Genomic DNA, 12,550 nt, shown 5'->3' with positions numbered 1-12,550 from the left:
CTGTAATAATTTTGTGTAAACTTACTTCTCCTTAGTTACTCTTTACCAGAATTTACTATTTAATTCTTATTTCAGAGGCGACCACCAGATAATTCTTTTTATGTGCGAACATGTAACAAGAATCCAAAGAAAACAAAATGGTGGTATCATGGTAAGCAGTTTTAATTTGAAGTAATAAATTTTCAGTATTTTCACGTGAAAGATACTGTTTATTAGGACTTGGGAAAATGTAGTTGAGGTAACATTTTTGTAATATGGATAACATTCTTTAAAATATTAAATATGTTTTATGGATATTAGAGTAGAGTTTTTAGTGGGGCAAACAGAATCATATCCATCATACAAGTAAAATTTAGCATTATTTTAATAATCTTTTTTTTAGAAGTTGGTAGGTATTTTTTATAAGTGAGCCCAGCTTTTGAGAAAGGGTCTTGTTCTATATTCCTGGTTGGCCTAAAGCTTACATTGTAGGTCAGGCTGGCCTTGATTGTACAGCAGTCCTCCTGCTTCTGCGATTCCCCACCCACCCACCCCCCACATGCTAGGATTGTAGGTTTGCACATCTGCACCTGGTTGAAGTCCATAATACTCTTTAGTTTCAAATAGAACTAGCCATTAAGACCCTTGTTATTTAAGTAAAAGTCCTGATGTCTTCGTGTCCTCAGCTCTGCTGCTGCTCATGGTAGGGTGTGATTACCATACATTACAGATGCTCCATTACATAAAGCTCTGATTCAACTAGTTGCTTCTTAAACAATATGAAGTTTTACTAATTTTAGCTTTATGAGGAAACTTGATTTTTTTAAAAATTTCTTTATTTTTGGGGGGGTGTTGGGTGAGTAATAGGTAGTTTTATAATTCAGAGATACCAGCATCATTTCCAAACTAATCCTAGTGTTTTCCCAATGAGATATTTTAAACTAAAAGCAAAATTTTTATATTCTTCCATGTACTTTTTTCCCCATGTTGGTGTTGGAAACAGAACCCTTGCTGTTATGCTTGCTAGCCAAGAGCCCTACTGCTGAGCCATATCCTGAGTCCTGTCAGCGTTGTTGTTTTTTGTTTGTTTGTTTGTTTTTCGAGGTAGAGTCGCTCTTTGGCCCAGGCTGACCTGGAATTCACTGGGTAGTGTCAGAGTGGTCTTGAACTCACAGTGATCCTCCCCCTCTGCCTCCCGAGTGCTGGGATGAAAAGCCTGCGCCACCAAACCCAGCTCAGTGTATTTTTTTTTAAATTTTTATTAGCATTTTCCATGATCAGTGTATTTTTTGAAATGAATGAATAAAATTCACTCTCTGTAGCTGGGTATGGTGTCACATGCTTTTAATCTCAACATTCTTCTGCTCCCCTCTTCTGTACCATTGTCCTAGCCATGGAGGGCTTGGTAGAGATGTCTGACTTAGTGGTGAGAGTGCTGGTTTTGTTTTGTTTTAGGTTTTATGATATTCTTAGGTATTCACAGGTACCTCCTCACTTGACACCACTGTGTCAGCAATTCTTCGGCAAAAGAAGAGTTTTCCATTTATTAATAATCAGGTTTAAGGAATTCTTTCTGGCCACCAAGGATTTCACAGAAAATTAATACACCCCTACTTGAGTTAAATAGCCCTTTGACTTGCTGGCTTATCATTCTTTTTTTTTTTTAAATCAAGTACTACAAATAGCCTTCTCACATAAAATGTCTATTGCTCCTTTTTAAAAAATATTTGTACTTATCTGTGTGTGTGTGAGAGAGAGAGAGGGACAAAGAGATAACAGCCCTACACACACACCGTTCGCCACTGCAAACAAACACCAGATGCATGCACCACTTTGTGCATCTTGTGTTACATGGGTATTGACTGGGGAATCAAACTTGATGCCATTATGCTTTCCAAATAAATACTTTTAGCCACATAGTTATCTTCCTAACCCCCAAAATGTCATTCTTTGAGTGTCTCAAATTCCTTTCTTAGAATAACAATTCCAGTTTCATTAAAAAATTAAAGTTAGTCATTCATGAGTATTGACAAATACACAACTAATTAAAGCATCTTTTAAAAGTATCAGAATTTGGGGTGGGAGATGTGACTCAGTAGCCTGCCCCAGGACACACCTCCTCCAGCAAGGATCCCCTCCCACAGGCTCAATAACCTTTCCAAATTCAGCTGGGGACAAAGTATTCAAGACACATGATCCTTTGGGGGTCATTTCATTCAAACCTTCGCATCTCCTTCACAGGTTTAGTATCAGAAAACCTTTATTGATCATGTTCTTTCCTTTAAAGTCTACTTACCAAAAGATATAGACCAAACCTCTCTCCTCCTTTCTATCTACTGGCCATGAACTTGCCTATTGTAGGCCAGGGTGGCCTCAGACTTGTGGCAGCCTGCCTGCCTTTTGCCCCCCAAGTGCTAGGGTTATAGATATGTGCCACCATACTTGGCTCATGACACATAGGTTCTTGCTGTTTTATGTGGGTTTTTTTGTTTGTTTGGTTGGTTGGTTGGTTGGTTGGTTTTTGTTTTTGTTTTTGTTTTTCCAAGGTAGGGTATCACTCTAGCTCAGGCTGACCTGGAATTCACTATGTAGTCTCAGGGTGGCCTTCAACTCCTGGCAATCCTCCTACCTCTGCCTCCCAAGTGCTGGGATTAAAGGCATGTGCCTCAGCTGACAGGCCACATTGAGCTGCCTTGATACCAGGGTTAGGTTTTTGGAAAAAAGCCTCAGTTGAAATTCATAACCTTATACATTATTATTTATAAGCCCTTGAAAATAATACTTTTTATTGGTTTCTTTTGAGATTCTTCAGCACACTGTGACTTCTTAAAGTATAAAATGTAACCTTGTTAGTAGATTCCTCAGATGTAAGAAGTGGGATATGAATGTACTTAATGTTATTTACTTGAAATTGACTAGCCATCTGTTTTCTAGAATTCTTAAAAGTTTTTATTTACTGGCAAATTCAAGTCATATCTACATTGGAATGTAAGCACATCATGTTGCTAGTTAAGGTAGGAGTCCATAGACTTTGAAAAATTAATTGAGGATTGAAGAGATGGCTCAGTGGATAAAATGCCACACACACACTTGAGTACAGATCCCCTGACCCCATGTAAAAGCCAAAAGCTGTGTCAGCTTCTCTAATTGCAGGACATCTGTGGCAAGATGAGACAGGAGAATTTCCCAGATGCTGGCAGACAAGCTGGCCAAAGCAGCGACATTCAATAGTGAGAAGACCCTACCTCAAACAAGATAGAAGGGCAGGGACTGACACCTAGAAGTTGTCCTCTGACCTTCACATGCATATTGTGGCATGAGCATCCCCACATACCCACATAAACATACATACATCATAAGAAACATCACATGCATACACACAAAGAAAATAAGTTGAGCAGAGACGGTGGGACTGAAAAATAACAGTTTAGTCAAAATAGGTTTGTGAAGTAGATGACTCACTTCAGCATATAGATGGGCTCAGGAATTTGCCTATGATTCAGACCTGGAGCCTGTGTTAGAAAACAGGTTTATATGTGATCATGTGCATAAGTAAATGATTGAGGTTCTATTATAAGACAGACAAAAATGTACTGGATAAAAGTACAATGATGTCAGGTGTGATGGCACATGCCTTTAATCCCAGCACTCAAGAGGCAGAGGCAGGAGGATTGCTGTGAGTTTAAGACCACCCTGAGACTACATAGTGAATTCCAGGTCAGCCTGAGCTAGAGTAAGACCCTACCCTGATAAACAAAACAAAAACAAAACCAACATATTGGGCTTGGAGATGGCTCAGGGGTTAAAGTGCTTGCTTGAAAAAACCAGAAGGCTGGGGTTAATTCCCCCAGTACCCACATAAAGCCAGATGCACAAAGTAATACATGCATCTGGAGTTTGTTTGCAGTGGCAAGAGGCCCTGGCATGTCCATCTCTGTTTTTCTTCCTCTTTCTTTACTCTCAAATAATTTTTTTAAGTACAAAGTATCTTTTTGTTTACCCATAAAAATGTTACAATGAGGGGCTGGAGAGATGCCTTAGCGGTTAAGCACTTGCCTGTGAAGCCTAAGGACCCTGGTTCGAGGCTCAATTCCCCAGTACCCATGTAAGCCAGATGCACAAGATGGTATATGCATCTGGAGTTCGCAGTGGCTGGAAGCTGTGGTGTGCCCATTTTCTCTTTCTCTCTGCCTCTTCCTCTCTGTTGCTCTCAAAAAATAAATAAAAATTTTTAAAAATTACAATAAGGTAGGCAGTTAGAATCATTAATAATGTAACTTGTTTGCTATGTTCAATGGACAACTTTCATACATGATGGTTTTCCGCAAAAGTGTAAGGACCTGTGGTTCTTGAAGCACTCTTCCTTAAGGTGATGAGAAGTGAATGGTAGTAGTGAGTTATACACCATAGGTGAAGGCTTACTGCTACTGGCTTTAGAAACATAGTCTTACAATAAATGAATCAAGCAGCCGGGCATGGTGGCGCATGCCTTTAATCCCAGCCCTCAGGAGGCAGCGGTAGGAGAATCGCTGTGAGTTCGAGGCCACCCTGAGACTCCATAGTGAATTCCAGGTCAGCCTGGGCTAGAGTGAGACCCTACCTTGAAAAACCAAAAAAAAAAAAAAAAACGAAAGAAAGAAAGGAATCAACATTGTATATATTATCTGTTATATCTAATAAAATGGTGTGTCTCATTTGGGAAGTAGAGGAATATTATTTATTCATTTGTTTATTGCTTGATTGAGGCAGTCTCACTGTAGCCCAGGTTGACTTGGAACTCACTTTGTATCTCATGCTGGCCTCAAACTCATGGTGATTCTTCTACCTTAGCCTCCAAGTGCTGGAATTAATGGCCTTGTTTTTATTTTTTAAATGTTTTTCATTTTTGTGTGTGTGATGTGTGTGAGTGCAAGTGTGCATGTGCTACAGCATCTTTGTGAAAGTCAGTGGACAGCCTCAGACATCTGTCCTTACTTTTCACCGTGTTTGAGGTAGGGTCTCTTGTTTGCTAGTACTGTTGCCCAGGTAGCTGGCCTATGAGCTTTCCATCTTACTATAAGAGTACTGGGACTATAGACATGGGCTACCATGACTGGCTTCATGTGGGTCCTAGGGATCTGAACTCCTATCTTTACATGAGCCATCCCCTCAGCCTCAGAATATCTTTTTTTTTTTTCCTTCCCCTGAAGTAAGGTCTCACTTTAGCCCAGGCTGACCTGGAATTTACTCTGTATTCTCAGGGTGGTCTCGAACTCATGGCATTCCTCGTACCTCTGCCTTCCAAGTGCTGGAATTAAAGACGTGTGCCACAGGCCTGGCAGAAAGAATATCTTTTTTTTTAAACTATGGACTAAACTGGACATGGTGGTGCACACCTTTAATCTCAGCACTCTGGAGGCAGAGGTAGGAGGGTCACTGTTAGTTCAAGGCCACCCTGAGACTAACAGTGAATTCCAGGTCAGCCTGGGCTAGAATGAGACCCTACCTCAAAAAACAACAACAACAAAAAGTTAGAAGTTGACCTGGAGAAATTGCTTAGCAGTTAAGATGCTTGCTTACAAAGCATAGTGGCCTGGATTCAAATCTCCAGTATCCATGTAAAACCAGATGAATGGGGTGGTACATGCATCTGGAGGAGGTTTGTAGCAGCAAGAGGCCCTGGTGCCCATTCTGTGTATGTCTCCCTCCCTCTCTCCTTACAAATTAAAAAAATAATAATAAAAGAAAAAGAAGACACTTAAATGATGAATGATTTTAAATAAGATGTTTAAAGTTTTTTATATAAACCCCAGAAAATCAGAAGTTCAAGGTCATCTTTGGCTATATAGTAAGTTTGAGGCCAGCCTGGGCTACAGGAGACTCAAAAGTTTTTTAAAATTTTGCTAGGAAGATGGCTCAGTGGCTAAAGGTGCTTGCTTGCAAAGCTTGCTTGCCCGGGTTCAATTCCCCATTACTCATGTAAAACAAGATGTATAAAGAGATTAATGCATCTGTTGTTTACAGCAGCAAGAGTCCCTGGTATGCCCACCCACATGTGCTGTCATTCTTACATAAATAACAACAAAAAACCTCTTTAACTTCTTACCTTATTGCATTTTAAAAATCTTTTATTTGGGCTGGAGAGAGATGGCTTAGTGGTTAAGGTGTTTGCTTGAAAAGCCACTAGATCCTGGTTCGACTCTCCAGGACCCACATAAGCCACATGTACAAGGGAGGCACATGTATCTGGAGTTTGTCTGTAGTGGATGGAGGCCCTGGCACGCCCATAAATAAATAAATAAATAAATAAATAGATAAAATGTTTATTTGAGAGAGAGAGAGAGAGAGGGAATCAGATAGAGGATGGGCGCACCAAAGCCTCTAGCCACTGCAAATGAACTCCAGGCACATGAGCCACTTTGTGCATCATGTAATGTTAGATACTATCACATGTTCGATACTGGAAGAAAAATTTCAAATCCAAACTTCTCACCTTTCTAGTAGTCATTGTACTACTTGAAGTCCATGTTTTCCAGCTAAATAATACCTTGTCCATTTTCCACCTCTTCCTGCTCAGCAGATTTGTACACTACTGACACCATCTTGTGGAGAAGAAAAAACAGCACTTCATCCCCCACTTTCTGCTTATTCCCACATGTTCAGGGAGCATATTAAAGGGCAGGGGACAAAGCTCAATAGAGTACTTGACTAGCTTGCAGCTTTAAAGCCATAGGTTTGATCCCTAATGCTTCATAAACTGGATTTGAGCAGAGATGCCTATAATCCTATCTAAGAGGTCACAGTGGGATGATTGCAGGTTTGAGGGCAACCTGGACAATTTAGCAAGGCCCTATCGCATAAATAAACCAAAAATCATTTTTGAGAGGTGTTTTTTGAGAAACTTCTTTGTGATCCTTAAGTTTATTTTATATCCATGACAAATAGCTTCTTCCAAATTACACAGTAAGTCAAGAAATTGGTTACTTTGGTTTTTTGTGTGTATGTCTTTACTGGTGTGTATGGGTATACACGTGCCATAGTGTGGAGGTCAAGATAACCTCAGGGTGTCTATCTTTCCTTTCCACCTTCTTTTTTGTTTTGTTTTTCCAAGGTAGGATCTCACTCAGACTGACCTGGAATTCACTGTATAGTCCCAGGCTGGCCTTGAACTCATGAACTCATGGTGATCCTTCCACCTCTGCCTCCCAAGTGCTGGGATTAAAGGCATGTGCCATCATGCCCAGCAAGGTCCCTTTTCTTGTTGTTTGCTCTGGGAAGGCCAGCCTTGCTGACTTTGGAGCTTCACGATTATCCTGGTCCCACCTCCCATTGTGGCATATGCATTGGGATTACAGACACATGTGCCACTTTGCATCAGCCTTTACATGGGTCCTTGGAATCCATACTCAGGTCTGCAGCTTGTGAAGCAAGTCCATTTAACCTGAGTCATCTCCCCAGATATTGAATCTGTTCTTTTTCATTTAAAGGTTTCTTATGGGATTTGGGAGTGGTGGCAAGTACCTGCAGTCCTGCATTTGGGAGCTGCAAGCAGGAAGATTAGGAGTTCAAAGTGTACTCAGCTTTGGAGAGTTTGTGTGCTTGGGGGAAGGGGTATCAATGAATTAAGATCCCTCCCTCCCTCCATATCTCTTTTTCTTTTCTCTTTCTTTTTTCTTTTCTCCTTTCCCCTTCCCCTTTTCACCTTTTCTGGGCTTTGCACTTATTAGATACAAGCCCTCTTCCATTGAGCTATAGCCTCGCAGCCCCTTGTTTTTGTTTTGTGACAAGGATAGCTTTTCACTCAAAACCATCCTGCCTCTGCTTCCCAAGTGCTGACGTTACCGGGGTAGCCCCTCATGCCTGGCTGCTTATGTTTGATGCTGGAGGTTGAACCCTGGGGCCTTGTGTGTGCTGCTGCATGCATGCTTTATTACTGAGCTACTCTCTCTGCTTTAGTTAGATACACTGCTCTGGTTTCTTTTAATTTTTTAATTTTTATTTATTTATTATTTGAGAGGGGGAAAGAGGCAGAGAGAGAGAGAGAGAGAGAGAGAGAGAATGAATGAGAATGGGTGTGCCAGGGCTTCCAGCCACTGCAAACGAACCCCAGATGCATGTGCCACTTTGCACAGCTGACTTATGTGGGTACAGGGGAATCGAACTGAGGTCCTTTGGCTTCACAGACAAGCACCTTAACCACTAAGCCATCTCTTCAGTCCCTGCACTGCTCTGTTTTGAATTATGTTCGAGTTTGGACCCATGGCTCTTGATAGGTTAACACTATACCACTAAACTATTATCCCCAGCCATTGATTTATTTTTAAAATGTAGTCTGTTTCACTCTGTACATTTCTCCATGAATTTCCTAAGCACAATAGTCAGATTTCATTGGCTTTTTTTTTTTTTTTTTTTTTTTTGGGGCTCTCACTAAGTTTCTATGTGTGGAAATTTTATTAGCAAAACATCAACTCTGATGTGGAATCTTGTAAAATATTCTGGTTAGTATTTTCTGAAAATGTCCTCTGTAAGCTCTTCTAACACTTAGCAATAGCCATCAGTTTTGTTTCTGTTACATTATTTTAAGGTTTGTATGAACTGCCATTTCCTTGAATGAATAAAGCTTCATTGTTTACATGATTGAACACAAAACTGGATATTTTGTTTGCAAGATTGGGGGGAGGCAAGCAGACAAGTCAGTCATGTTCTTGCTACTTGAAATTACTTCTACATTAGATTAGTAGATTTTACTTATACATGCTTAACTTTTTAACTATTTTTTTCTCCTTTTCTTCAAGATGATACTTGTTGATGCCACTGTTATCATCCTCCTAGCAGAAGATAGTCCTACTGAGAAAACGAGCACTTTGATCATTCAGTCTTTGAACTTTAACCTTTGACTGGAAGTGACCTATAGGCAATGAAGACTACTTCCTTTTACTGCATTTTTTACTCGTGTGCATTCTGGGCGCATGTTGATCGCTGGTTCAGTCCAGGCAACTGACATGCTTTTATTAGTCATACAGTATTAATGCAGGTGTCAGGAAATGTCAGATACAATTCCATTTTTGTTTTATTTCTAAGCTTTTGGAAGCGCTCCAGGCCCTTGTGTGCAATAAGTGACTTCCCTGGTGGGCGGGGGAGCGTCCATTGCCGGCAGTGGGCGCTGTCATAGGAAGAGCTCACTAACTCCTGCCATGGGTGAGCCATGCATGATAGGGCCTATGAAATAGCGGTTAGTGAGGGATCCAACTTCACCTTGAACGTCACCCCAACTGTTTATATTTGGATTCTATGCACTGTGATCCTAAGGTTAACAGCATGAATTAACATGCGTCTTTAAAGGACTGTAAAAGATCATTGCGTATTTATTTAATTGTTTATATCTGCTGTCAAATTGTTTTGACATGGGAAGTTTTCAAAGAACATTGGCAGAGAGGTACAATATGTTATCCCTATGGTGAAAATAAATTCATTTGTTGTATATAGTTCTCAGTCTCTGGAGTTAAGGTATGAGTAATATAGGGTATGGATGGTTTAACTAAGGCTTTATTTTGGAAGTAAAAAAAATTGGCAGTAATGAGAAAGCTGCTGTAGTCTGTCATTTGGGCCTGTTATTTGTACATTAATGATTTCACCCCAACTAGATTACACTCTGTTACTTCCTGCTAGCCATCAGCATGAGCCCTACTGCCTAAACACTATTTCATTTATTTATGTTTGGAAAATCCATAGACATTTTTGTTTGCAATCTTGTTTCTTTTGTTATGTTTTAAGTCAAGTTTGAATGTTCAAAACTTCAGTTGCAAACTTTTTATCAAGTTTTTTTCTTGTAAATTTTCTTTACTTTGTAAGTATCATATTGTCCTTCAGTCTTGTACCCTAAAATAAGAAATACATTTTTGACAGAGGCTTAATGTTTTAACAAGAGTGTGGACATTTTTATTTTAAGATGTTGGCAAAAGGACACCATAAGATGGTATGTTTGCTTATTTGTCTTACAAACTATACAGTCTTTACTGGAGGAATTTGTTTTGTTTTCTTGTTGATGAGACTTTGCCTACAGCTAAAGTTTTTCTATTTAAAAGAACAATTGTTGAAAGGTTCCATTCTCAGTATCATGTACCATGTAAATTAATGATACTATAACTAGGTTCTCTTTTTAAAAAGCAATTAATGTATTTTATAAATTACCTTTTCACATATGCAAAATCTGTTTCTACTACAATGTTATTTTTACTAATGCCTTATTGTTGCACTCTTTTTGAAATATTCTACAGTGAATATATTAATCAATTTGGTCTTAAAAATAAAAACCAATTGGCTGAAAAGTCTGAAATATGTACCCCCATAAAACCATCCAACTGATAATTGGTAAGGAATATTTTAAAAGTTGTTTTTAATATCTGTGTAGATGACATTTTGTAGCTTTGTATGTGTTGTTAATTAAGGGCATATAATTTTACACTCTAAAAGTATAACTGCTGAACTCAGGGGTGGGTAGACTTCAGAAATATGTCTGCTATAGAAATAACTTGAAAAAATTAAAACCATGGCCAGCTACCAAAATGTGGGCACTGTTTATACTGCTAGCTAGCAATGACCACTTAAAAAAACTGTAAACATTTTCCTTCTGTCTTGATAGATGTATGTGAGTTCTCAAAATGATCACTCCGTTTTATTAATTGGCCTGTTTAACATGGATAAAGAATGTTTGAATTACTTTTGACTGCTTTGGGTATGAAAATTGCAGCTGTAAATTAGGTATTTTCATATTTTACATAACTACTCTAAACTACTGATGAACTTGATCCTGTTCTCTCATGGGGGGGGGGGAGAGCATAGAGAGATCTCTCTCCATATTACTGGTCTTCTAACTAAAAATCCTGCTGTAAAAAAATAGCCTATAACATTTATTCACCAAAGGAATTAATATACCAAATCAAAGCTTAGCAATTCTATACTAAGATTAATAGGTCATATATAGCTCACTTGCGTTTTTCTAACAGTGTTTTAACATACCTCTCTATATAGATTACCTTAAAGTAAATTCAAGTGAAACAGAGGAAATCCAAATAATTTCAATGTATTTTTTTAGTTCAAAGTAAAGAACACAAGAAAATACCCTAAAGTATAGCATTAACCATTAATAATTCAGTCAGATTAACATTACTTCTTTGAATATGAGTTATTGAGAACTCTTTTGCACTTGGATTTAATTATTTGATATGTGAGCTACATCAGTAAAGGTCTTAAGACATTTATATGGGTCATTGCTGTCAAGGGTTAGTCATGGCTTTGTAATAAGAAAAAGAACTATCTTGCTATATGGTGGTGTTTAAAGACAACCAGAATACGAAGGAATTCTCACAGGAGTATGCTGCTTTCCTGCATTCCCTCCGTGGGGCACCAGTCTACAGAATGGCACTTCTGTACTCAGGAGATTCTCATTCTGTCTGTGTCTGTCTCAGTCTCTCTTACTCCACCCCTTCTCTCTCTGGCCATTCTTCTGGTGTGCCAAATTTTGTTACAGTCACACATATGTTGCATATTTAGACGTTTATGTCATGAGCTTGGTGCCCTTCCAATTTTTTTTTTTTCAAGGTAGGGTCTCATTCTAGCCCAGGTTGACCTGGAATTCACTATGTAGTCTCACAGCGATCCTCCTACCTCAGCCTCCCAAGTGCTGGGATTAAGGGCATGTGCCATCATGCCTGGCCAAATTTTTTTTTTCTTTTTTTTTTGTCAAATACAGATTAGTGGGTTTTAAAAAGAAAGATTGTTTTCAGTTTTGTAAGGGAACTTAAAAGAAAATTTTGTGAGTGTTCTCAAGGAATTAATATTTCCTTGTAAAGAACTTGCTTGTGTTGTAATGTAATTTCTCTCCTCTTGCAGAGAAATAAAGCACTTTTCATTCTTAGAAGTGATGACAGCAGCTTTTATAGCATTAACAGTTCAATTGGAGAAAGATCTTAATCCCCGCTGTTTTGAGTAGATAATATATAAACATTTGCTATAAAGTAACTAGAGTAGTTTATTACTTTTTCCTTTGAGTTTTAGATGTATACACACACACACACACACACACACACACACACACACACACACCATTAGATACCTATGTTGAATCAGAGCCTTTTGAGATGTTAAAACAGGCATCTAGTGACTGCTTGATCCCAGAACACATCAAAAATAAATTCACAGATGACGGAAACAGTAAGTGATATGGAAAATGGTTTGTAAGTATGTGATTTCCTGGAGTCAAGTCTCATTTATAATGCTTGTTAGTTTTGAGAATTGAGATATTTAAAACTTGTTAAAACTTCCTGAAAGAACAGAAGGGGAGGTACTCTGTGCTCAAGTTCTTTTTTTAAATAAAAAAAAACTCGTGTCAATAGTTGTAAGCCTTCATAGTTACTGCTACTTATATTTCTCACTTTTATCATTTTTGTACATATTGTACCTGAAAGATTAAATTTTATAATTATAATTGTATATGTATGTAAATTGGTTTTCAAAAAAATTCCTGAGGCTTAACCATGCTTTATTTTTCTGAACATTATCAAAGTCAGTTACAAGGCTGAGAGTGTAGCCG

General features: G+C 38.6%; 1 protein-coding gene across 4 annotated transcripts in view; it reads left to right on the top strand.

Annotated features, from left to right (window-relative positions):
- Ube2w (ubiquitin conjugating enzyme E2 W) overlaps positions 1 to 10,677 on the top strand; it is an 84,891-nt gene extending 74,214 nt beyond the window's left edge. For 3 of the 4 annotated variants that reach the window (XM_045143119.1, XM_045143120.1, XM_045143117.1), the window contains exon 5: positions 8,754 to 10,677. In XM_045143119.1, the coding sequence (XP_044999054.1) occupies positions 8,754 to 8,855 (102 nt within the window). In that variant the 3' untranslated portion in view covers positions 8,856 to 10,677. Of the gene's footprint in view, positions 1 to 75; positions 152 to 8,753 lie in introns of all 4 variants that reach the window. The other variant, XM_045143118.1, reaches the window with a different exon arrangement.
- Positions 10,678 to 12,550: the final 1,873 nt, after the last annotated feature.

This window comes from Jaculus jaculus, chromosome 2 (assembly GCF_020740685.1).
Source record: "Jaculus jaculus isolate mJacJac1 chromosome 2, mJacJac1.mat.Y.cur, whole genome shotgun sequence".
Classification (NCBI taxonomy): domain Eukaryota; kingdom Metazoa; phylum Chordata; class Mammalia; order Rodentia; family Dipodidae; genus Jaculus; species Jaculus jaculus.
Note: the sequence above shows the minus strand (reverse complement) of the source record. Positions and strands in the feature narration are given on the sequence as shown.